The sequence below is a fragment of the Orycteropus afer genome, unplaced genomic scaffold (assembly GCF_000298275.1).
Source record: "Orycteropus afer afer isolate SDZICR_OR568_19922 unplaced genomic scaffold, OryAfe1.0 scaffold00021, whole genome shotgun sequence".
Classification (NCBI taxonomy): Eukaryota; Metazoa; Chordata; class Mammalia; order Tubulidentata; family Orycteropodidae; genus Orycteropus; species Orycteropus afer.
This window is the reverse complement of record NW_006921608.1, coordinates 13,409,412-13,434,832: the sequence shown is the minus strand read 5'-3', so window position 1 is coordinate 13,434,832 and position 25,421 is coordinate 13,409,412. Positions and strand designations below refer to the sequence as shown.

At 36.8% G+C, this 25,421-nt stretch overlaps 1 protein-coding gene across 1 annotated transcript in view; it reads left to right on the top strand.

The window, feature by feature from the left end:
- VPS13B (vacuolar protein sorting 13 homolog B) overlaps nt 1-25,421 on the top strand; it is a 1,115,876-nt gene that overhangs the window by 794,199 nt on the left and 296,256 nt on the right. Inside the window, exon 34 of the mRNA XM_007934836.2 lies at nt 13,623-13,760. Coding sequence (XP_007933027.1) covers nt 13,623-13,760 — 138 coding nt within the window. The remainder of the gene's footprint in view (nt 1-13,622; nt 13,761-25,421) is intronic.

Here is a 25,421-nt window from a genome sequence, read left to right as displayed (position 1 = left end):
CCAACTTGACACATAACCTTAACTGACACACTGTGAAACTCAACTGCTTTTGTCACCTTGTCCCTCACAGCACATATGACTTTATATATCTGTGTGTGTGTAATTGTAAATGGGCATATGTGTGTGTGTGTGTGTGTAGTGTAGTGTATGTATACACATGCATATGGCAGATGCACATAAGTGTGTATATGTGTGTGTCCCAGAAGAGATGATTAAAGGAAAGTGTATCTATACCTACATCTATTTCAGAAATCTAGAGTGAAATAAAATGATGTGAATTCCTTATAATTTTAAAAGTATTATTCTGCATAATTTTGTGATCCTAAACTATGCCAGTTATATCTGTAACTGTACACCCCATAATTTAAAAACAAGCACATTATTTAAATACTAAATTTTCAGCTTGAATTTCTTTTATGTCTATTACTATTACTAATCTACTTGAAATGATTTTCCATCTACTCCAACTAGCTAATGCATCAGTGAGTGTGGTAGTTATGTTGTGTGTCCATTTGGCTGGGCCTGGTATTTGAGTGGCTGGACAGCTGGATGTAGTTATTCCCAATGATAAGACTGGAAGTCAGCTCCATAGTAGAATCTATTGGAGCAGCTGAGTGGCTGCCTTGAGGCTATAGTCTGCTTCCAGTATATAAGAAGACAGCTTTATGTTGCATTGTGGTAAACTGTGGTCAACAACATGAGACAAAGTATATGTGAACTCCTGTATGGAAAGTGAATTTGCTCTGTAAATCTTCACCCAAATCAAAATAAAAAAAAAAAAAAAAACACAAAAAAAGAAGACAGCTTTAAGAAAGGTCTCTGCAGCTTTATTGGCATGCTTGGAACCTACATTTAGCTGAATCTTATTTCAGCAGCCTGCCATCCTGGCCCTGCCAATCTTGGGATTTTTCTGGACTTGAACTAGTAGCCTCCCACGTTGTTTGATAATCTTGGGACTGTGCCATTTTACTTACTGACCTTGGGTTTGTCAGCCTCACCAACCAGCAGCTGCCTGAGTTAAGAGAAGCCTCCACCTTCAGTGGGCCAGGACACACTGAAGCCCGGGGCTGAGGAGTCTTTACCCAGCCCCTAGAGCTGGCACTATGAACTTGCACTTCTAGCCTCCTAAACTGTAAGAGTGGTACAAGAGAACCAAAACAGTGAGTTAACAGGTTTCTTTTTAAAATATTAAAATAATATGACAACAGGCTTATTTATTTATTCATTTGTTTGTTTATGATTTGGGTGAAATTTTACAGAGAAACTCCCTTTCCATACAGTAGTTCACATACACTTTGTCTCATGACATTGGCCACAATTCACCACAATGCAGCAGCTCCCCTCCCAATTCCTCCTGACAGTCGCCTCTTCCCTGTGTCCATCCCACCATGCACCCCTGTCTCCTGAGCTGTCTCCCTGTGCATAAACAGCCCTTCTTTTCCCCATGATTGTTCTCTCCAAGGAGTGTATTTACCTCAGGTAAATGTTCAACTCCTTTGCCTGTGTTTTGCCTGGCTGGAAGCCACAGATGTGGATTCAGTTCCAGACCTGAAGGGCAGCTAGGGGCCATAGTCTCAGTGGTTCCACCAGGCTCTATCAGACCAGAAAACCTGGTCCTCCCTTTCTTTTTCTGAATGATTTGGAGTTTTGTTCCACATTGTTCTTCCTCTCTATCCAGGATGTCCTACATAGATCCCCCTCCAAGTGGTTGACAGTGGTAGCCAGGCACCGTCTAGTCTTCCAGTCTCATTGTTGTATAGGCTGTGGTGTACCAGTCACTAGGACTAATTCTTTCCATGAATCTTTGGTTTCCTTCATTCTTCTTTGCTCTGGACAAGGAGAGACCCACCGTTGCATCTAGATGGCTGCTTGCAAGCTTTTAAGATCCCAGTCACTACTCACCAAAGTAGGAGGTGGAACAAAGTTTTGTGTAGTGTATTATGCCAATTGGGGCTTGATGTCCCCTGTGACTACGGTCCCGAGCCCACAGGTTCAACTGCTTGGTCCCTCTGGGTAGCTCGCTGTGACCAAGAAGTGACTACAACCTTGGCCCTTGACAACAGGCATTTCCATGCAGCTCTAGTAGAAGTGAAGTCTTCTGCCAACACCTTTATATGTAGCGACAATATTATTGGCAATTCTTATTTAAATAAAGATGTATGTAGTTGTTTTTAACATAATTGTATTAGTTGTGTTTATAAATATTTTAAAATTGATACTTGTTTTGTTTAAGGTAATAGAGTCCAGATTTGAAATTGCCTCATATCTTGACTATGCAGCTAAAGACAGCCTCAGAAAGTCATTTTTCTTCTTGTTTATTTGGGCTTTTTATTTGTTTTTGAAGAAATGTCTGTGCCATCTGGTCAATTGTGAAGGAGATGAACCGTTCTGAGGGAATTTTACTAACCCCCACACTACTTCAATACACAGTCAGTTAGTCCAATATTTTACTGCTCACTAATGTGTCCTAGGAACTAACAAATAAGCTTACTTGAAAGCAATTGTTTCTGCCTTCTTACAACCTCTTTAGCTTGTTTTAATTTTTCAAGCATAAGCTATACTAAAATGTAGACATTAAAGCAGATTAGAACTTATACTGGAAAAAGAAAAACACATTTCTGTATAGGACAGAAATTTTGAAGATCTGGTATCTCTAGTATGGAATATCTTCTGCATTTTGAAGTTTTATATATGTGAACATATGACTTAAAATCTGATTAAGAGGCAAATATGGAATATATAGAGATGTAGAGTCAGTCAGTCTCAAGTTCTAATTCTAACTCTGCTGCTTACAGCTGTGACCTTGAGCAAGTTACTAACCTTTTATACCTATAATTTAGGCTTAAAGCTAGTAGTGACCTCCTAGCATTGCTGTGAGGATAGATAGAACAATGTATGAGAAGTTCTTAGCAGTGTGTGGCCCAGGCTCAATGAATATTAATAATACTGCTCATGTTGCTTTTATCATTATTTTAAATATTGTTAAGTCAGTTTTAAAATAATGGATGGAGTTGGTGAAAAAATACCACATCATTTCAGTGCAGTTATAGCTATTGTGCAGTGAGAAAATTTTTTTCACTTACAGTAATTGCCTTCTTTCATGAATAGGACTGCAGAAAATGTGCCAAAGACATTTGAGTAAACCAACTGTTGGAAAATCATAAACTGGCTTCTTACACCTCATAAATCATATCTTGATTTCATTTAGCTATTGTGACTCTGAGAAAAGAGTTGAATTACATGTCTCTTTAGAATTAAAGGTTGTGCTAATATCCCTGGAAAGGCTTAGAATTAACCTGTGACTTTAATGCCATAATGATCACAACTTGAACATTTATCTGAAAATTTAACTGCTGGGAATATTTCTTATTGGCCAATAATAGGAAATGAAATTATTGCTTTGACAGAGATCAGCAAATAAGTAGGTCTCTTAACTAAGATGCACTCTAGTGTATCACTCATGGAACTTTTGTAGCATAGTGGGTAAGGCATTCAGCTACTAACCAGAAAGATGGTAGTTCAAATCTACCAGCTGTTCTACAGGAGGAAGACAAGGCAATCTAGTTCCATAAAGATTTACAGACTTGCAAACCCTACAAGGGTCACTATGAGTTGGAATCAACTTAATGGCAGTAGGTTTTGGGGTTTTTTTGTTTTGTTTTGTTTTGTTTTGTTAAGTGTATCACACAGGGAAGATTGTGGTGAGAAAGTTAAATAAAAATGAACTCAGCCAGTGGGGGACATTAGTGTTGTGTGGAGAAATATATTGGAACAGAAAACTCGATTTCAGTCTTGGCTGCAACACCAGACCTCTCTGAAAATAGCTAAGTTTCCTGGTTCTTTAGTTTCCTTATCTCTAAAATGGGTATAATAGTTTTGCTCTTTGTCCTTTAGTGGTTTAATCTGAGCTCCAAATGAGATGGCACTTATGAAATACCTTGAAAATAGGAAGCATTAGTCAACTGTTAATTAGGACTTTGGTAGTTATTAGTAGCTGAAGGGAGAGTTTAACAGACCCTCCTCTCTAGACATGAGGAAACAATTAGTGCCCTGGCCTTTGTGATACCCATTTTAAATAACATTTACTTAAAAGGAATGAAAAGAGGGGGGCGGGAATAGTTTACAGGTACTGGCTTGGCTTTCAGTGTTAGAGACCCCAGACCTCACTGATGGCGGACAAGCGGTTTAGAGTTGGGTTAAACTGATCTCCCTTGTGTATATGACTACAAGTTTATTTCTGGACTGTGCCCTGCATTTATTTGCACAGAATTTGAATCATAGGTAAAATAGCTGAATCCCACATTAGAATTTAACCTGAAAACAACTAAATGGAAAAGAGAACAGAACAGCACAGACTTATAGTCTTACTCTAGTCCTTTTTATAATACATATGTATCTTTGAAATAAACAGATTCTTGTGACAGTACCAAAAAAAAAAAGTTACTATGGAATCAATTCTGACTCGTGGTAATCCCATGTGTTTTTAGAATGGAACTACACTCCTTAGAGTCTTCAATGGCTGTTAGGTTCTAAGGCACCTTAGAGTGGGCTCAATCCACCAACCTTTTGGTTAGTAGCTGAGTGCTTAACTGTTTGGGCCACCCAGGGACTCATCTTCGGGCATTATGCATTTTAAATTCAGAGTTCTTTATTCATATTGCAAAATGTATCAAAAATGTTTGGCTCTGTGATGGGTAGCACTTAGAAGAACCCAATGTAAAATTAATTGTTGTTGTTAGTTGCCAAGTTGACCTTCAACTCATGGCAACTCCATGCACAATGGAAGGAAATGATGACCAGTCCTGCAACGTTCCCAGGATTACTTGCAGACCAATGGTTGTGATCCATAGGGTTTTCACTGACTGATATTCAGAAGTAGATCTCCAGGCTTTATTTTTTTTTTCTTGTAATTTTTATTGTGAATTGGGTGAAAGTTTACAGAGCAAATTCATTTTCCATACAACAGTTCATATACATTTTGTCTCATGACATTGACTGCAGTTCTCCACAGTGTAACAGCTTTCCTCCCGCTTGCTCCCCATAGTTACCTCTTCCCTGTGTCCTTCCCTCCCATGCACTCCCACCCCTCCCAGTGTCTCCCTGTGCAACACTGCCCTTCTGTTCTCCCATGATTGATCTTTCCAAGGAGTGTATCTGCCTGATGTACGTGTTCACCTCATATGCCCACCTTTTGTTTGGCTGGAGGCCAAAGGTAGTGAGTTCAATTCCAGACCTGAAGGGTAGCTAGGGACCATAGTCTCAGGGCTCTCACCAGGCTCTATCAGACCAGCAAACCTGGTCTTTTTTTACGATTTTGAGTTTTGTTCCACACTGTTCTCCCACCATATCCAGGATCTCTTGTACCAATCCCCCTCTAAGTGGTTGACAGTGGTAGCTAGGCTTAATCTAGTTCTTCTGGTCTCATGGTCATATAGCCTGAGGATTGCATAGTAAACCAGTCCCTTGGACTAATTATTTCCACGTGTCTTTGGTTTTCTTCATTCTTCTTTGCTCTGAGCAAGGAGAGACCCATTGTTGTATCTAGATAGCTACTTGCAAACTTTTAAGATCTTAGTTGCTACTTACCAAAATAGGATGTAGAACAATGTTTTTGTGTAGTATGTTATGTCAATTGTGCTTGATGTCCCCTGAGACCGTGGTCCCAAGCCCACAGGTCCAACTACTCACTCCCACAGGGTAGCTGGCTGTGGAGAAGAAGTTATCACAACCTTGCCCCTTGTCAGCTCTACTATATACCTGGAAATTGTTACAGTGCATATAAATATGCATGTAGAAACATTGTCTGCTAACCCTGTACATGTCAGGGGCACACTCCCCACTGCCTAGATATACCTGATCATTTAGGATGTCCACCCATCTATCCACCTGCTTGCCATCACTGACAATGCAGAATATGCAAAAGGGTTCATTTTTGTTGTCTGTACCTCCCATGTACCTCTCTATGTTCTCCTCTTCATCATCCAGGCTTTTCTTTCTGGTCCCTCTTAGTCTGGAAGCTTTCCACATGATAGCAACATGCAGGCCTTCGCTGACGAGTAGGTGGTGACCACACATGAGGTGCATTGGTCAAGAATGGAACCTGAGTCTTCTGCATGGAAGGTGAAAATTCTACCACTGAGCTATCACTGCTTCCTGTAAAATGAATTAGATCTTATTAATTAGTCAGTGTTACCTTAGTTTTAAAATGAGGAAATTACCATCACTGACATCTGTAGAAAAATCTCTTTAGGACTTTAGTAAAAACTCAACTTAGTTTATGAATATGTATATATATGTGTGTGTGTATATATACATATACATATCTCTCTATATATAAATATGTTGTTATGTGTCGTCGAGTTGGCCCAGACTCATAGCAACCCCTCCTTGGGTTTCCAAGGTAATATCACTACAGAAGTAGATTGTCCAACCTTCTGAGAAGTGGCTGGTGAGTTTGAACCACCAGACTTCTGGTTAGCAGTCAGATGCCTTAGGCACTATGTTACCAGAGCTCCCTATATATGTGTGTATATGTGTATGTATGTGTGTATATGTATATATATGTATATATGTATGTGTATATATATAAAAGATACCCTGCCACACACTGGAACAAAGCAGAATAATAATGAAGCTTGCAAAATCTGTGTCACCTGTTCTGTGTGAGCTTGGAAACATAAATTTTTGATAAGTAGAAGATTGCAAAGAAAATAATTGAATTGCGTTTCAAAATTTCATTTTGGGTTAGCTGCACTAAATAATGTTATATTTTATTCAAATGGTAAGCAAAAAATACATTTAACTCTATAAATGTTTGCTAAGGGTTAAAAAAAGTAAATAGGAAGCAGCACTATAAAAGACTATTTTTGTAAGATTCAGAGGAAGGCTTCTTAAGCAGGTAAGAGAAATTAACATTTTTATTAAAAAAAAGAAGAAGAAGAACAAAGTTATATACAAACACAAACAGGAATATAGTCCTGATCAAGTTTTATGAAAACCGGTTCCTTGATATGTTTGGGAACTATGTTGAGGCTTTATGCGTCTCTGTATGTTCCTTGTGAAATGACATGATGAAATATTTTCTTTTGGAAGAAGATACCAAAACAACAACAAAAATACCGTAATTTTGTCAATACCAGTGTCTTAGAAATGAGTTCTGCCTTCCTTTGAGCAAGATTTATGATTATGAGCACTTTGTCATTTATTCTGATTCATTTCCCATCCTATGATGTTCCTCACAAAGTATGACTTCCTCACATTTGTTAGGAACAACAGGAGTTAGCTGTCAGCTCAACTTCAACAGGAGTTCATTCCTTTTGACAGCTTCTTGTACTCAAAGAAATAGGTGTTCATTAAGTGTGGAGAAGCATATTCAGGAAGTCTGAAGGAACTTCCAACATGAAACTCATCCCCATGTGTCGGTCCATTAATATTGTAGCCACAAGCTCCTCTCATCCTAGTTTATCTGGTGCTTTCCCACATATATTGACCCTGAGGAATGTTTAATACGAATCCCATTTTCTAGACCTGATGATAGAATTAAGGAAAAGTTAAATTGAAGACAGTATAGGAAGTCTAGAAGTCATGTCCCTGGTCACCCAGCCTTCAGAGAAAAAATTCTAAAAGATGACTTGTGAACTTGAGCTATTTCTCTGTAATTGTCATATACCTTTCTGCTAGTCCTGCTTCTTCACCTAACCATAATGACTGCCGGCAAGTCCAAAGCAGAGATTGCAGCTACAACTGGGGGAGAAAACACCAGCTCTGTCATAGCATTCAGTGTTCATCAGTCATGCAACCTGTGTTTCCCTGGATGTTTGTAAATTGAGTTATTCTGCTCTCTCAGCCCTGTAAATACAGCTGTACTTTTTAAACTAGTTCTACTATTTAGCTAAGAAATAGTCACTGAAAATTTGGCTTCCTTGGATAAATTTCCCTGTCTTTTATAGTTTCCTGAATTCCGGATTCCTTTTCTCTTCCTACCATTGACAGTTTGTTTAGATTCTTTTAAGTCATCTCCCCATGTAATAAGAGCTCTGGTGGCATAGTGCCTAAGGCATTTGACTGCTAACCAGAAAGCTGGAGGTTCAAACCGACCAGCCACTCCTGGGAAGGAAGGTTGGGCAATCTACTTCCGTAGTGATAGCGCCTCAGAAACCCAAGGGGTCGCTATGAGTCGGGTCCAACTCGATGGCAGTGGGTTTCCCCATGTAATTGCCCCAGGCTCACTCCTAGACTGCGTGCCAGATGGCCTGGCCCTCTATCCAGGAGAGAGGCACCTGTATAAAACCCATTTCACCTTCCTGGAAAAGTCTCATTCACTTTATCAGAATTTGCTTTTTTCCCTGGTTTATACCTTGATAAGGACAGGACATCCCATATCCTTTAAAGTGCTTTTCCTTTCCTCTTTATTTGAATATTTGCAAATGCTTGATAAACAGTCCTATTATTTTGTCTTCAGCTTTGAAAAGCTTACAGGTCTCTATCTCAGCATATACTCAGAATCATCATGATGACAGCCCCTCTCCCAATAGTTCTTTTCAGAAGTTAGGACAGGTGATAGGAGGCATTATCAAACGGAGCTTAACATTTGAGAAATCTTCATAAGTCTGCTGCTCTATCTAGTAGGAAAAGATGTAATAATTGGTCCTTTGAAGAAACTCACAATTCTAAATGCAGCATTCTTTATTGTGGAATAAATTTAATAGTGTTCTGCATTTACACATTATCTAAACATTTGTGTATTTTTCTTATACATATTAGAGTATAGTATTCCCTTGTCACCTTATTTTTTTCTTCTTTGGAAATTACAAAAATAATAAATAATTCCATTCACATTACTGAAATCATAGTATTATCAAAGTATAAAGATTAAAACAAACCTTCCCTTCACTAAGGCTACTACTCCCCTCCTAACTATTAACAGTTTGATGTACATCACTCTAGTATTTCTTTTTTAAAAAATATATCTGTATTTTTTTACATAAATTAGATTTACTAAACCTAGAGCCCTGTCTTTTATTCTGTTCCTGTAACAATAAATTTTGAAGCTCTTCTATATCAGTACATTCATTCCATTCTTTTTGTTAGCAGAATAGTATTCTGTACAGTGTTTATAGTATAGTCATAGTGTTTTGGATGATTTCTTTATAGATACTTTTATTTTTCCATATTTTTATAATTTTAAACAATGCTGCAGTCACCTTTTTTGGACATTTATCTTTGTATTCTTGTTTAAATATTTTGTTAAGATAGAGTCCAATGGATGACCCTTCTGATTTCAGGCCAATGGCTATTCACAATATCGATAGACACTCATTGCCAACCCTCTCCCCAACCCCACACAAAATGCTATATTTATAATCTTAAATCAGAAGTTAGGACAGGTGATAGGAGGCATTATCAAACAGAGCTTTTGTCTACAATGCATGGAGGGCCCATTTCTCTTCCCTTAACCCCACACAAGGTAATATCAATCTTATTATGTTAATTCAATGAATTTAAAATAATATTCTTGTTTTAATGTTTATTTCCCTGGTTAATAATGAGGCTGAACATATTTTTCCTATTTTTGGTAAAGCAGAGATCTCCAGAAGGATTAAACAGCTAAAGGTAAAAAATGAAACTATAGGAAGATACATAATTATCTAGGAATGAATTCATAAAATAAAAGTAAGTCGATTTTTTACCACATATATAAACTATGTATGCATGTGAAAAACATCATAATACAGTTAACCCTTTAACAACCCAGGTGTAAGGGGCACCAAATTCCATGCAGTAGAAAATCCATGTTTAACTTTTGACTCTCCAAAAACTTAACTTCTAATAGCCTACTCTTGACCCGAAGCCTTACAGATAACATGAACAGTCAATTAACATAGTTTTTGCCATACGGTTATTAGAGTTTTACAGGAAAATACTCAGACATGCACAAAAGCTAAGTTAATGAACTGTATGGCACAATGATTATTTGCTGTCCATTGAGTGGAAGTGAGTCATGGTAAACGTCTTCATCTTGTCACCCTCAGGTTGAGTAGACTGAGGAGGAAGAGGAGGGCTTGTCATGCTGTGTCAGGTGGTAGAGGGAGAAGAGGTGGAGGAAGTGGGAGGAGGAGCAGGCATATTCTTTGTAATTTCTGTCTGACTTTTTTGGTTTTTCGTTCTCTAAAAATGTTTCTATACAATACCAATCTTTCTTCCACATTTGCTTTAGTTTCAGTGCCCATGTCATAGAAAAGTCCGTGTTGGAAAAGAAGTCGGAAGTAGTCCTGAATAATGCAAACCCTTCTCCCAGATTGTCTGATGTCAGTTTGTTTTCTGGCACTGCTGCTTCTGTGTCTTCTTCCTTATTGTCTGTCACTGGTTCAGAAGCACTCATCTCCATCAAGTCATCTTCTGTTAATTCCTCTGGGGTGAACTAATTTTCTTGAATTTCTCCAAGATGCATATCTTGAAAAAAAAAGTCTGCATATAAGTGGACCTGAGCAGTTCAAACCTGTGTTGTCCAAAGGTCAATTGAATAGTTGAAAGAAAACTAAAATACTGAGAGGAGAAACATTTGCTCCTTATGGCAAGCAAAACATTAATTGCCTGCAATATAAAAAGAGCTCCTACAAATCAATGAGAAAAATAGCCCAGTAGAAAAATGAGTAAATAAAAAATACTTTGTAGAAGACAAACCTAAATGGCCAATAAATGAAAAGATCTTTAACCTGGCCTTTCCCCCCCCACCCCACTATTAACAATATAAAATGGCTGTCTTACTATGTCAATACATCTAGATCTTCTTGATTCTTTTGAACAATTATTTGGATTACCATTGTTTAAAAGAACCAATTTCAACATTAATCGGTAAAATTCTGTTATTGTTTTTGTTTGCTATGATAAACAACTCTCTAATGAATTTGTGTATATCTTTATACCCTTATCTGACTGTTTCTTTGGAATAAATTACTAAAAGTTAATTTACTGGGTCTTATGATACATACCCACCGGCCACTCCCCAGAAGGAAGACTGGCCAATCTACTTCCAGAAAGATATACTGCCTTGGAAACCCAAAAGGGGTCACTATGAGTCAGAATCAACTCAATGGCAGTGGGTTTGGTTTTTTTGGTATGATACATACACATAGAATCTATTGTGTTATTATCAGATTGCCCCCCAGAAAGGCCATTCAGCCCTGCATGACAGTGTATCTTCCTTACAAACCACCAGCATAGGCTTTATCAGTATTTTTAGTCTTAGCCGATCTAAGGAGTGAAAAATTCTACATTATTTTAAAAGATTTATTTCTTTGATTTTTGCTAAGATTTTCTATTTAATGTTTATATGCCCTTTTTTTCATTTATTAATGGTTTATATCATTTACTACTTTTTCTGTTGGTATCTATATTGATTGTATGAAGTCTTTTTTTTTTCTTTTGAATTTTATATTTGTTGTTGTTGTTGTTGTTGTTGGGAATATGCACAGCAAAACATACACCAGTTCAGCAGTTTCTCAATTTAAGACATTATTACATTCTTGGAGTTGTGCAACCATTCTCACCCTCCTTTTCTGAGTTGTTCCTCTGTCAACATAATGACGATAGGAAGTCTTTGTGTACTAGTGATAGCCCTTTTCTGTCACTGTCAAATATGTTGCAATTTTTTTCCTTTTTGTTATTTGACTTTTAGTAGTTCCCTTTGATGAATGTGTTTTATACAGTCAAATATGTCAGGCTTCTATGTTTTCTGGTTTTGGTATATTATTGTTACTGTTAATATACTAATATATAGTATAATAGTTAATGCACTTACATTTCCTCAGTATACCTTATCCTGCTACTTGGAATCCTTGTCCTTACTCTTATCTCCCAGAAAAATATTTTTAAAAATGGATTGTATTTTTTTTTTTTTTACAATGCCAGAAGGAAAATAGTTCTTCCAACCCCTTACAAGTTTGAATGTGCAACTTTCACAGCTTGTTTTACTTACCGTCTTTTGTTTTTCTTGCCATTTTTTTACCCATCGTATTTCTACATCAATTTAATTCATCTCTGTTCATTATTTATTTAGTTACCTGTATCACTCTTATCTGTGTTTTTTCTGTTAGATCATTGCTCTCTCTATAGATTGTCTTCTCTTTAAGATGAAGAATTTTGCCTCTTCATACAAGTCTGGCACAATGCCATGTACTCAACAGCTACTTCTTGATGATGGCTATGTAGAAGAAACCCTAAAAGTGGATGCTTTTCAAGTCCTGAAAGGTTACATAGCTCCTGCAAACTGATTATAGATCCTACCAGCAACAGACTTTTGTCATCCTTTAACTGGACTTGACCATTACATTTAAAAGGGAGAATAGTATTGTGTTTCTGTGAAATGGATATACTGTGCATATTCTCACTGCTTTAAATTGACTGGTCATATAAAAAGAGAAGAAGGCACGAGCTTAGTTTTTGATCTTTACCACATAGATCTAACATCACGATCAATTGCTTTCAGTATTTTCTTTGAAATCACATAAAGGTTCAAGTGTGCCAAATTTCATAAGGATCACATGATAAGGTCAAGAAACACAAATTCCACGGCAGAATTTATATGCCCAGTTCACATATGACAGTAATACTATATAACCATATGTTGAATATAATACATTGTATGTAAATGCTATTCTTGAAAGCAATCCAATCAATAAAACCTAAAATATATAACACTTTAATAACACGTTTCAAATCAATTGAAAATGGAATAGATGAATGCGATGGCAAGAACATCCCTGTAAAATTGACATTCAGAGGCCATTAAAAAGCAGAGAGCAAAACAATCTTGAAACTAAAGAAAAACTGTGAATATTTAGAAGTTTAAAAAAAGCCTACCACATTGTATGCCAAGACACAGCAGTCGTTTTTATTTAAAGAGCTATTTCAATAAAAACCATGGATTGCCAAGCCTTAAAAAGTAAATTTAGTTTGCCATCACCAATAGTCAAAATGTGTATTTTTAAATACATAATATTAAGCAGGAAAATAGAAAAAATTGTGCAGCATTAAAAAGAGAAAAGAGTCACAACAGAAAAAAATTAAGTTTTATTTACAATTGTACCTATTAAAAAATTAATTTTGTATCATTAAGGAAGCCTGTGGGGAAAGCCAAAGTTCTCTTCAAAAGCATAGCAGTAAAAAGCGATAGTAGTATCAGTGAAACTCCAAAGTAGATCAAATAATTAAGTAGCAGTGCATCTTTGAACATGCATATGCCTTAAAAAAAATCATTTAAAAACTTACCTTTTTTCTTTGTTTGTAGCATTACGTTTAAAATAAATAGAAATCTAACTATTGAACTGTTAGCAACTCACAGAATACAAAATTTTACCTTCACTCAAAGATGATATGGGTTAAGATTTGAAATCCCTTCTCCTCTTTGGCTGGTTCTGAAAAATTATTTTTTCATCCAACCCTATACAGAGATAGCTTCTTTCTGTATATAAGTCCTTGTGCACTGTGCATACAAACAAAGGAAACAATGAGGGTTACATGCAGTTATTTAACCATTGTTTTCTCTTGTTTATCAATTTGAACTCTTACAGCAAAATGAGATGTCTGTGATACCATTTTTCATCTCCGTTTTGTCACTTCAGATACTGGGAAGACTCTGCCAGAAGCCCTTGACTACTGCACTGTTTGGCTGCAAACGGTACCTGGAGAAATAGACAGCAAAAGTGGCATTCCACCTTCTCTTGTAACGCTGCAGATTAAAGACTTTCTTAATGGACCAGGTAAGCAAGTATATATACATTTTTTTATGTGAGTATATTAACATATACATAAGACTTGTTAAATAGTAATTGACTTTTTTTTTTTTTTTTTTTTGCCTGTACATAAGACTTGTTAAATAGTAACTGACTTTTTATTTATTTTTTGCCAGAATTGAATAGTTTTCTCTTCCAGTTGTATACTGTGTCCAGGCTGCTCATTCTAGAGATGAAAAGGCATATATAAATATGTATGAAAAATTACCTTTAATCTTACAAAAGATTAGGTATCAAAGGTTATATTTCTACCTTTTCTGTTAATTTACTTTGTGATCCAAAGCCATTTCCTCACCTATAAAATGAAGAGAACGAAATGAATGGATGAGTGGGTAGATAAGATAGATTATTACATATGAGTGAATACATAGATTAGATAGATAACATTAGAGAGATATGCTTATTTCGAATCCTTAGCAAAGAATTGAGAGATATTGCTGGTGTTAGGTGCCTTCAAGTGAATCGCGACTCCTAGTGACCCTGTGCACAACAGAACGAAACACTGCATGGGCCTGTACCAGCCTCACAGTCGTGCCTGGGTTTGAGCCTGCTGCCGCAGCCACTACATCCATCTGTCTCACTGAGGTTGTGTGTGTGTGTGTGATTCAGGTGAAAGTTTACAGAGTAAATTCATTTTCCATACAGCAGTTCGTACACATTTTGTTTCATGACATCGACTGCAAATCCCCGCAATGTAACAGCTCTTTCTACTTCCTCTCTGTAGTTACCTCTGTCCTGTGTTCTTCCCTCCCATTCATTCAGTGTCTTCCTCTCTTTCACTGACCCTCTACTTTACCAAGCATGATGGTCTCCTCTGGGACTGGTCCCTCCTGATAACATGTCCAAAGTATGTGAAAAGAAGTGTCACTAACCTCTCTTCTAAGGAGCATTCTAGCTGTACTTCTTCCAAGACAGATGTATGTGTTTGTTTCTCTGGCAGCCAATGGTATATTTAATATTCTTTGCCAACACCAGGATTCAAATGCATCAATTCTTCTTTGGTCTTCTTTATTCATTATCCATCTTTCACATGTATATGAGGCAATTGAAAATGCCATGGCTTTGAGATACAGATATCAAAATATGTTGTGTGGTTCTCTCCTAGGCACTATGTGCTTTACACATTCATATAGACCCAAGAAGTAAACACTACATATAATTATCCCTATGTTATGATAGGGAGCTCTGGTAGCATAGTGGCTAAGACACTTGACTGCTAGCCAGAGGGCTGGCGGTTCAAACCCACCAGCCACTCCTCAGAAGGAAGATGGAGCAATCTACTTCCGTAGTGATACTGCTTCAGAAACCCAAGGAGGGGTCGCTATGAGTCAGGTTCTACTCAACGGCACATAACAACAACAACAACAACAATGTTATGATAAGGATACTAAGGTTTAGAAAGGTGAAGTAACTTGCCAAGGTCAGAGTCGCAGGGGAGTTATTCAAGTCCAGGTCTTTATGACTCCAAAGACCTAGATCTTATTTTCTGCATTAAATAATTTTAACATAACTGAAGTTTTCCTGTCTGCCCATTTCTCCTCCTCCTCCTCCTCCTTTTTCCAGCTCTTTTTTTCTTACTCTTTCTCATTTTCCTTCTCATCCCGCCTTTTTCTATTTTCCCTTCACCCCAGTGATGTCTTAGCTATTTATTTATCAATAACTACTACATTTCAGTTTTCCTTTTGCTATTTTATACTTCAGAACATATTAGTTATCAAAGAAAGATTAGTTTCTTCATTAGGAATGTGAAACAATGATATGACACTCTCTTAAGATCTCTAGCAATGTACAAGGCATGGATTTTATTAAGTGACAAATATCTGCATGCAGACCTTTTTGAGTATGCGTGTCACGGCATACCGATTCACGTATCCATGACTACAGGTGGTGAAGGCCTGAAGCCTCCTACACTGGTCCTTTCACCAAGGTCCAGTTTGCCTTAAGCATTTTTCTCAATGGCAATGATTTAAAAGGTGTGGAAGTATGAAGAACCATTTCTAATCATGATAGATATCTAAACATGGTTTTAAAGACTCAAAGGTAAGCAAAAAGCTGATAATGAAAGATAAGGAAGTCATTAAAGTTTGTGAGGTAAGGGATGAATTAAGAGGAATGTGAGTCCTAGTGCTTGGTTAGTGAGGGTGAAGTACCATAGTTCATTGAATCCAAGCTACCACCAATTTTAGGAAAAAAAACATTATTTTATGTAGCACTAAGGGGGAAAAAATTTGTCATTTAAACTATGATACAGTGCTTTCTTATTACATCCTTAGTGCAGTGTGTCCTGGTTTCAGTGTTCACATGTGGATAAATGGACAGGTTAGAATGGATGAATAGGTGAGAACACATGGTTAGTTCATGGAGCAGTGACAGGGAGACTTGGGTTTACCTCTTAGTTTTTCCTTTTTAACTTCAGTTTTCCTTTTGTTTTTAGGCACAGTCTTTCATTCACTTTGGTTAGAAAATTCTGGCATAATTTACATTTGGTTGAATTAGATGAGTTTGTTTAAAAAAAAGGTAGGATGTGCAAGTTGATAGTAAAATGCATACTATGTTTCAAAATAAATAAATAAATAGTTTCTTAGGAGAAATGCCCATAAATCAATGATAAATTAAGTATTTATAATTCTAACACTTAAAGTGACCCTGTACTAGAAACATGAATTTTTAAAAAATAGCTGTTTAAATAATTGCATTTCTAATTTTGTGTCCATTTAGTAATAGTGATGATCTGTTTGGAGATTGAAATTTTAAGTAAATGAATTGAAATAGTTGTTTTATGGAATTGCTTTTCAAACTTGATTCTGCGTTTCAAGAACATGTGGAGAAATTGTTTAAATGCAAATGGTGAAGTGGATGCTGTTGACCTGGGAACTAAACTTTTTGAACATATATATATATATATATATATATTTTTTGTTGTTGTTGTTGTTATGTGCCATCAAGTCAGACCTGACTAATAGCAACCCTTCCTTGGGTTTCCGAGGCAGTATCACTACGGAAGTAGATTGCCCCATCTTCCTTCCAAGGAGTGGCTGGTGGGTATACACACACACACACACACATACACACACACACATACATATATATATATACACACATATATATATATGACTCTTATACTTGAAATATATATGATTTTTTAAGAGCATCACCTACAGTTTCCAAGGACCAAACTGCAGACACTTTTTGGGCATGAGAAAGAAGAATGATGCAAAGAAAGATGACTCATTTTTAAAATGATGCTTTTATTATAAAAAAACAAAAGTAATGTCCAGTTGATGGTTAAAGTTCTTTAAGTATTTTGGCCAAGAATACTTTAATTATTTGAAAGAAAACTTGTTTGAGTGATTTATCAGCTTTGTGGGATTCCTCCTAAAACATTAACATACCAACCTTGAAATGCTGCAACATTTACTATCTCAGACAGAAATGTCCCAATTTAAATAATTTAAAGTAGATAAATAGGAATCCCTGCGTGGCACAAATAGTTAAGCATTCAACTACTAGTAAAAACTTGGTGGATGTTTGAGCTCCCGGACGCACCTTGAAAAGACAGGTCTGGCAGTCTGCTTCTGAAAATCACCACCTTGAAACTTACGGAGCAGTACTGCTCTACGCACATGGCGCTGGCTGAACTCCCATGGCAACTAACAGCAGTGACTGTGGATGACAAAATGTTATTGCACAAAATAATTTCACAAAATAATTACATTCTCTCACCACACAGCAAGCCAGACTGTCACTCTATATTAATTTAGACATCAAAATGCTGTATAGCAAGTAGCAAGACTGCTAACTATATGGGAGCAACAAGACACATTAAAGCATTTCTTGCCATATGAACATGTTACAGATTTGAGGAAACTCAAAAAAATTGTATTTTTTCCACATTTTAGGTAATGGGATATTAAAGGTAGTATAGTCTATGCTAAGACTGGGGAAACAAGCATCAGCTTTCTAATACTCACCAATATCATTACTTTCCCTTGAAAAATAAATGGGAAAGTCTTCATTTAGTATTGTAATTAATGCTTCAAAGTTTTATGCAGTGTTAATGTTACAAATCTTTTGGCTGCCATTAGTTTTTCATTATTTGCATATCTATTTAAATTCATTCTCAAAGAACATATCACATATGCTACATCTCTAAAGTATTATATTGCCATTTACCATTTCTTACCCTGAATAAAGGTTACAGTAGCAGTAAACCTTAGGACCCTGAAAGGTGGAGGAAATACTGCTTACAACTACCTAACCTTAAGTTTTCTTCAAAAAGTTTAAGAACTTAACAACTTTTGAATTCAGTCTTGGGGGGTTTTCTTTAGGGATTATTTTATCTAAACAGCGTGACACAAATGCTGCTTTTTGGCATTTGTTTTTTAAAGAATAATTCAAAGTTCATGAGTATTCCCTCATTTCCTCTGTTCAGTTAATAGTACTTTACAGCAAATGGCAGGTCTCAACTTCTGCACCAAAAAACCTCTGCAAAACTCTCCCAATCCCCACCTTTTTCTTTCAGAGGCAACAATTGTACCCATTAGCAAGGTCACTGGCTTGGAGAAACCTGGAAAACAGCAGCTACCAGAACCCACTAGAATAATATCTCCAGCAGGTGATAGATTAGTTGGAACAAATTGGAACCATTGCAGTTCAGCAATCCTGGTTTCTTTCAAGCTGTTTTTAAAATGTCGTCATTTTAATACACAATCTGAGCCCCGCGGAACAGTCCACAGCAGGTTAATTTGAATCATATGATGTGTCACTGCCCTCAGCTGACATGAGCTCCATTCCATGTGTGAAGCCACAATAAATCCATTCCCAACCGAGGAAAATTCCCCGTGAGAAGGTGAACTAATCCAGGCCTCACACTGGCGTGCTAGCCCTCTATAATTGAAAGCAGAGCCACCTGTTCCCAGCACAGTTAGCCTGTAGAGAAAAAAATTAGCATTAGATTAGATATTTTTCATATTGAAAAATCATTCATACTTCTTGCAAATTCAAATTCATCTGTAAGCTGTTTGTGTGACATCATACAGAAATGTAGGAATGTGCCCACTTGATCCCAGTTTAAAAGTTTTGTTAACCATAGGATTTCTTAACTTTAAAATAAGAACTCCCGCCCCCCCCCCAATTTAATGAGAGTTGACACATGAGAAGAAGAACTGGTGGGGGTGCAGATTTTTCTAATCAACTCAGGATCATTTGCAACAACATTTGAGCTCCCTGGTAGTTTTTTCATTGTTGTTTTGCAGACAAATTTTTGAACCACTGACACTAGCCATGAAATGACATTTAAATGATGACAAAAAAAAAGTGCCAAACTGGGAGAATATTCCCAAGTCATTCAGGTCTATTACAAATGAATACTCAGCATACCAGATCCATCACAGCGTTTAAGTCACTTAGTTATATCAAACACAAACTTATGAATGCATCTTCCCATTTTTTCAGTTTAGTATACTTGTTGTCTATATTGAAGAATGTAAGCACTGATGTCTTTTTCTCTTGATAAAATTGCTTCTTTAGTCTCTCCTGTTTAACCTGTTCATTAATCCATCTATATATGTTTCATCTTTTTCTCATTTCCTTCTGGCTTTGGACTTGCTTTACTCTGGCTTTATTTGATTTTTGTTCTAAAAATGTATTTGACTTTTAATTGGTTGTAATCCTATTTTGAATACTTTCTTTGCTTCGGTTATGCTTTATGGATTAACTTAACTGCTATGTAGGTTGAAATAATTTAAATTTCTACTTTTAAAAAATTCCTTAGAATCCTAAACAATCTCATTTTCACAACCGTCTTTCATTTAAATGAAAATATCTATTTAAACAGTGTAAAATAGTACTTTAATATTTTTCTCAGATAAAGTAATACACCATTCAAGTGTGTTTATTTGAGTGTAAATAGAATTGTTAATATTTCTGTGCATTTTTAAAATATTTTTACTTTTCTGAGTGAAGTCCACTTTCATGTTCTGTTAGTCCTGATCGCATTACTCAGTGGGAATTGATTCAGGTTTATCTTGACGAGGACTGATTCAAGAAGAATGTTGTTATGTGCTGACGAGTCAGACCCGACTCATAGCGACTCCTCCTTGGGTTTCTGAGACAGTATCACTATGGAAGTAGATTGCCCAACCTTCCTTCTGAGGAGTGGCTGGCGGATTTGAACCTCCAGCCTTCTGGTTAACAGTCAAGTGCCTTAGGAGTTACGCTACCAGAGCTCCCTCCAGGAAGGATAACATACCTTAAAAAGATAAATGACATCCCTTGTCAGGAACTGACATTTTCTGGAGTAGAAAATGAAGGGAAAATCATATAATTTTTAAATTAAAGAAGATTTAAAGCTAAAGAAAACATTTTAGGAAGTGAATTTAAATAATCAGTTATTGTTTCTTAACATTGTCTTGACTCACTGCTCCTTTTTCTTTTCCAAAAACAGGGCTAAGACTCAGACCCCGATCACTAGAGGCCTGTTTCTATCTCAATTCACCTTTACAGCCATACTCGCAGACTATCTTACACACTTTAGAAATGTAAACTAGTTAATAAAACTATAAAAACCTTGACATTTACATTTGCTGAGTTTCAAGGATTTCAATGTGCAGCGTCAGCATTACATTATCATAGTTTATTTCTCCCATAATTTAGCAAAATGAAACAGTAAACTTCATGGGAAGGTATCAAATAGGGAAGGGACCAAGAATTTTAAAATGCAGTATAGCCTTTCATGATTTTGACCTTAATTTTTCAACTGTAAATTGTATTTTAGGAAAAGATGAGGAAAATGGATGACTTTTTAAAATTTAAAATTTAAAAAATTTTGTTTTAATTTAGAATATTTTTAGATTTACAGAAAAATTGTGAAGATGGTAGAGTGTTCTTAAATGCTCACATCCAGTTTCCCTGTTAGTGACATCTTACATTCCTGTGGTACATTTGTCACAATTAATGAACAGTATTGATGCATTGTTATTAAAGTTCATACTTTATTCCTATAATCTTATTTTTAATACCAAAATTTCCACTAAAGAATCAGCCATATTGCTTATTTCCAGCACTATGGAGTGAAGGGAATTTAAATCTTTTTGAAGGCCTGGCTGATAGTGGTGCCTACTGGGGGACTATACTTCCTTGCCACTTGGCTAAGTAATCAGACCCGAAGAATCACAAAAGCAGGCAATGGGGGTGATAAGAGGCCAGCACAGTCTCACGCAGGGAAGTCAGTGGGATGGTAGTAAGTTAGATTCTTTATTTCTTCATTTGGTCGAATTCTCTCCAAATTATTTGCTCTGTAGAAGGAATGAAGGTAGGCCAGCTCTCAGCCCAACAGTAATTAGACTTACATGCAGAACACCCACCCCAGGATGATGTGCCCACCTGCTCTATGGAGATACATCCCTTGGAGCAATCACCCACGGGGCAACATTCACATGGAAGAAAAGCTGGACAGACAGGAATGCATAAGGGAACAAGGATGGGGACGGCCACTGGGAAGGCAAATCTGCTGCAAAAGACCTCTTTACAATGCTGAAGCCTCTTTAAAGGCTAAGGTGTGCCTAAACCCAAGCCAGGGTATTTTCAGTCACTTCATATGCTTATGAAAGCTGGACAATGAATAAGGAAGACAGAAGAGTTGATGCTTTTGAGAAGAATGCTGAAAGCACCATGGACTGCCAGAAGAATGAACAAATCTGTCCTGGAAAAAGTGCAGCCAGAATGCTCCTTGGAAGCAAAAATGGCCAGACTTCGCCTCACCTACTTTGGTCATGTTTTCAGAAGGGAGAAGAATATCATGTTTGGTAATGTGGAGGGTCAGCAAAAAAGGGGAAGACCCTCAATGAGATGGATTGACACAGTGGCGGCAATGATAGGCTCATGTATAGCAAGGATTGTTAGGGTGGCGCACGACCAGGCAGGGTTTCATTCTGTTGTACACAGGGTCTCTGTGAGTGGGAGCTGACTCAACAGCACCTAACAATAACAATGATTTTGACTTATCATCCAACTCTGACTACTACATGGGTTTAGTTATTTAAAATCATTTTTTACCCCCGTCTTTGCTCATTTTTAACATCGGTTAGTGATAGCAACATTATTCCGGCCATGACTGCTCACGATTTTATCATCTTTGGTTCACCCTTCTTTTTGTTCCAAGTCCTATTAGTTTTTCCTTTGAAATGGTCCTCCATTTTGCCTGCTACCTGCCTAGTATAGGTTTATGCCCCGATTACTTCCCCAGTTTGTGTCCGAGTAGACTTAACTTCAGATTTTCATTTTATTCAGTAATCTTCTTTCCTTTGAGCTTGCTGAATTGTAGTTCAAACCCAACAGCTCCTCCACGGGAGAAGGATGTGATAGTCTGTTTCCATAAAGACTTACAGCCTTGGAAACCCTTTGGGGCAGTTCTACTCTGTCCTAAAGAGTCAGTATGAGTCAGAATTGGCTCTACAGCAATGGCTGGATTGGTTTAGGCCAAACTGATGGAATCTTGACCACCCACCTCCCTCTATAACAAAAAAAAAAAGCTGTTCTAAGATCCCTTCAGGTTCAAAGATGGTGTCTGTAATATTCAATGGATTTCTTTTTCTCATTTTATCACAACAAATATGAGCACTTACAATGTTCAAAGTATTGGTGGTACAGAGGTTAGGAAAAAGACAGAGACAGTCTCTTAAGAAATACACATGGTCTAATAGAAAAGACTGAGTATAGTTACCAAACACTCCCACAAAATAATACGTAATTACAAACTTATACATTAAGTTTCACTAAGGTTGTGAAGTCATCAAAGAGTAGAATTTTAGAGAAGGCTTTCCTGAACTTAAGTTGAACTTGAGTTTGACTGTATGAAAAGGTGCTAACCAAGGACAGGAAAGGGAGAACTGAAACAGGCGTGAAACAGAGTGAAAGAACAGTGGTCTGAGGTGAGTCTGTAGAGAGGCAGAGGCAAGGCCTTTGATGGGCCCTATGGGCCATTTTAAAAGATTTTAGGGACTTTATCTTAAGAGAAATGGGAAATCATTGAAATTTTAAACAGGATATATATGGGGGAGTGTATGGTATATAATTATATTTTGAAATGATGACTCTGGTCACAGGATGGAGAGTAGATAAGAAGGGCTAGACTAGATACTAGGGAGAGCTCTGGTGGCATAGTGCCTAGGGCATTTGACTGCTAACCAGAAGGCTGGTGGTTCAAACCCACCAGCCATTCCTCAGAAGGAAGATTGGGCAATCTACTTCTGTAGTAATACCCCCTCAGAAACCCAAGGAGGGGTCGCTATGAGTCAGAACCAACTCGATGACAATGAGTTTGGTTTTTTTGTTGTTTTTTTTTTTTTTTTTGGTTTAGACTAGATACTAAGCTCTTGGTTGCTAACTGAGAAGTTGGCAGTTGGAACCTACCAGCCACTCCACAAGAGAAAGATAAGACAATGTGCTTGCATAAAGATTTACAGCCTTGGAAACCCTAGCTCTATCCTATAGAGTCACTACAAGTTGAAATTCAGTCTATGGCAACAAATCTGTTTTTGTTTGTTTGTTTTAAAAAAAGACTAGATACAAGGAGAAATTTTAATATTACAGTAGTGCTGGTGAGAGATAATGATAAGTTGTATTAGGGAATGATGATAGAAATGGAGAGAAGTGAAAGATTCAATAGGTAGAAGGAGGAAAAATCCACAGATTGGGGTGATGGAGTACAGGGTAGGGGAGAATGACACTTAATCATGGCTTTTGAGTTTCTGACTGGTCTAACCACACAGAAGATAATCCAGTAATGCTGAGATAGGAAACACTTGAAGACAACCACATTTTGTTTTGTTTTTTTTACTTTTTATTTGTGAGGGTAGAGAGGTCACAAGTTTTGTTTGGGTATGTTGAGTTTGTGGCAGTTGTACAAACATATCTGGAGCTCATATGATAACTAGGACAGGATTGGATGTTTTAGAGTCTTTGGGATGCAGATGTTGATTGAAGCCATGAGCATGATTGCTTTGAGAGGAAGTAGAGATGTAATAGAGAAAAGAGCCTAAGACTTTATCTTGAAGAAGCCCATACTTAATGACCAACAGGAGAAGGAGAAGCCTAGAAAGGAAACTGAGGACTAATAGAAAAATGTGGAGAGTACAATGTCTAAGAAGCCAAGGGAAGGGTGCTTTAAAAAGGAAGAGGTAATCAGCAGTGTAAAATAGTGCTTCAAGGTCTAGTAGGATGAGAAATGGAAAATAACTAATGGATTTGTAGACATTGTGATTATAAGTATTTCTTCCCTCCCCCAGTAGGATTGACATGGGTGTATACCATTTATGGAATTCATTAAGGTATGGGCAAGAGTAAAGAAATGGGGGCAGAGAGAATAAATAACTCTTTTAAGAAGTTTGATTGTGAAGAAGAGAAATAAAGGTAGTGTATTTAATACTAAGGGACATTTGAGATTAGGTTATTGGTTTTCTTTTATGATGGAAGAGACTTGAATTTCTTGTGTTTAAAGGTCAGTAAGAAGGATCCATTTGAGAGAAGAGCTGGATAAATGAAAGAGAAAAAATAATAAGGGTGAGTTCCTGAGAAAGAGGAAAGGGAGAGGATCCAGTACGCCTGCAGTAGGACAGGTTCTAGATTAGAGGAGCAACAGTCTTTATTTTGCATAATATATTAAGAAGAGGAAGGGAAATTGGCAAATACAGGTAGTTTCTCAGTTTGGTACCAAGGAATTGAGAGAAATTTAATGCCTTTAACTTTGTTCATGAAGCTAGAAGCAAGATTACCTACTGAAGTTAAAGAGGTTATGGGAGAAGTTTGATGGTTTGGAGACAAATGGAGAAAATTTGAAATCATCTTTCAGTATGATTTCTTCCTCATATATCATACTCATTCTCATTTCTATGCCTTTTTTAAAAATTCTTTTTGTTTCAAATGTATAAAAGTAGACTGAGTAGTATAATGAACCTCCTGCTTAAAACAGTTGTCAGTGTATGGTCAATATTGTTTTTGTATACCACTGTGTACTTCCCCACCACCTGTACTATTGTGGAGGACATCCCATGAGTCATGTTATTTCATCTGTAATATTTTAATATGGATCTCTAAGAGATAAGGATCTTTTAATTCATAACTACAATACCATTATCAAATCTAAAAAGAAGTCCTCAATATCATCATATGCACAGTGTTCACATTGTCAATTATCTCATAAATGTCATAATGTATATAGCTGTGTGGGTGTTATATGTATGTATATATCTCTAAATTTTCTTTGTTCGTATCAGGATCCAGATAAAGTCTACTCAATACTAATGTTTGCTATGTCTTTCACATTTCTTTCAATCCATAGGTTCCTCTGTCTTTTTGACCATCTCAGAAATTTATATATTAAAGAAACCAGCTCATGTACCCTATAGTTTACCACTCTGTTTCCCTCTCATCTGTATTTCCTACATAGAAGATAGTTTGCTTCATCCAAATCAAGTTTATTTGTTTTTGTTTTTGTTTTTAGCAAGGCTCACGATTTTCAAATTTGTTGGAGTAGAGTTCTTCATAGTATCCTGATATTATCCTTTTTATTTCAGTTGGTTCTGTTGTGATGTCACTCATTTCATTTCTTATTCATGTTATTTGTATTCT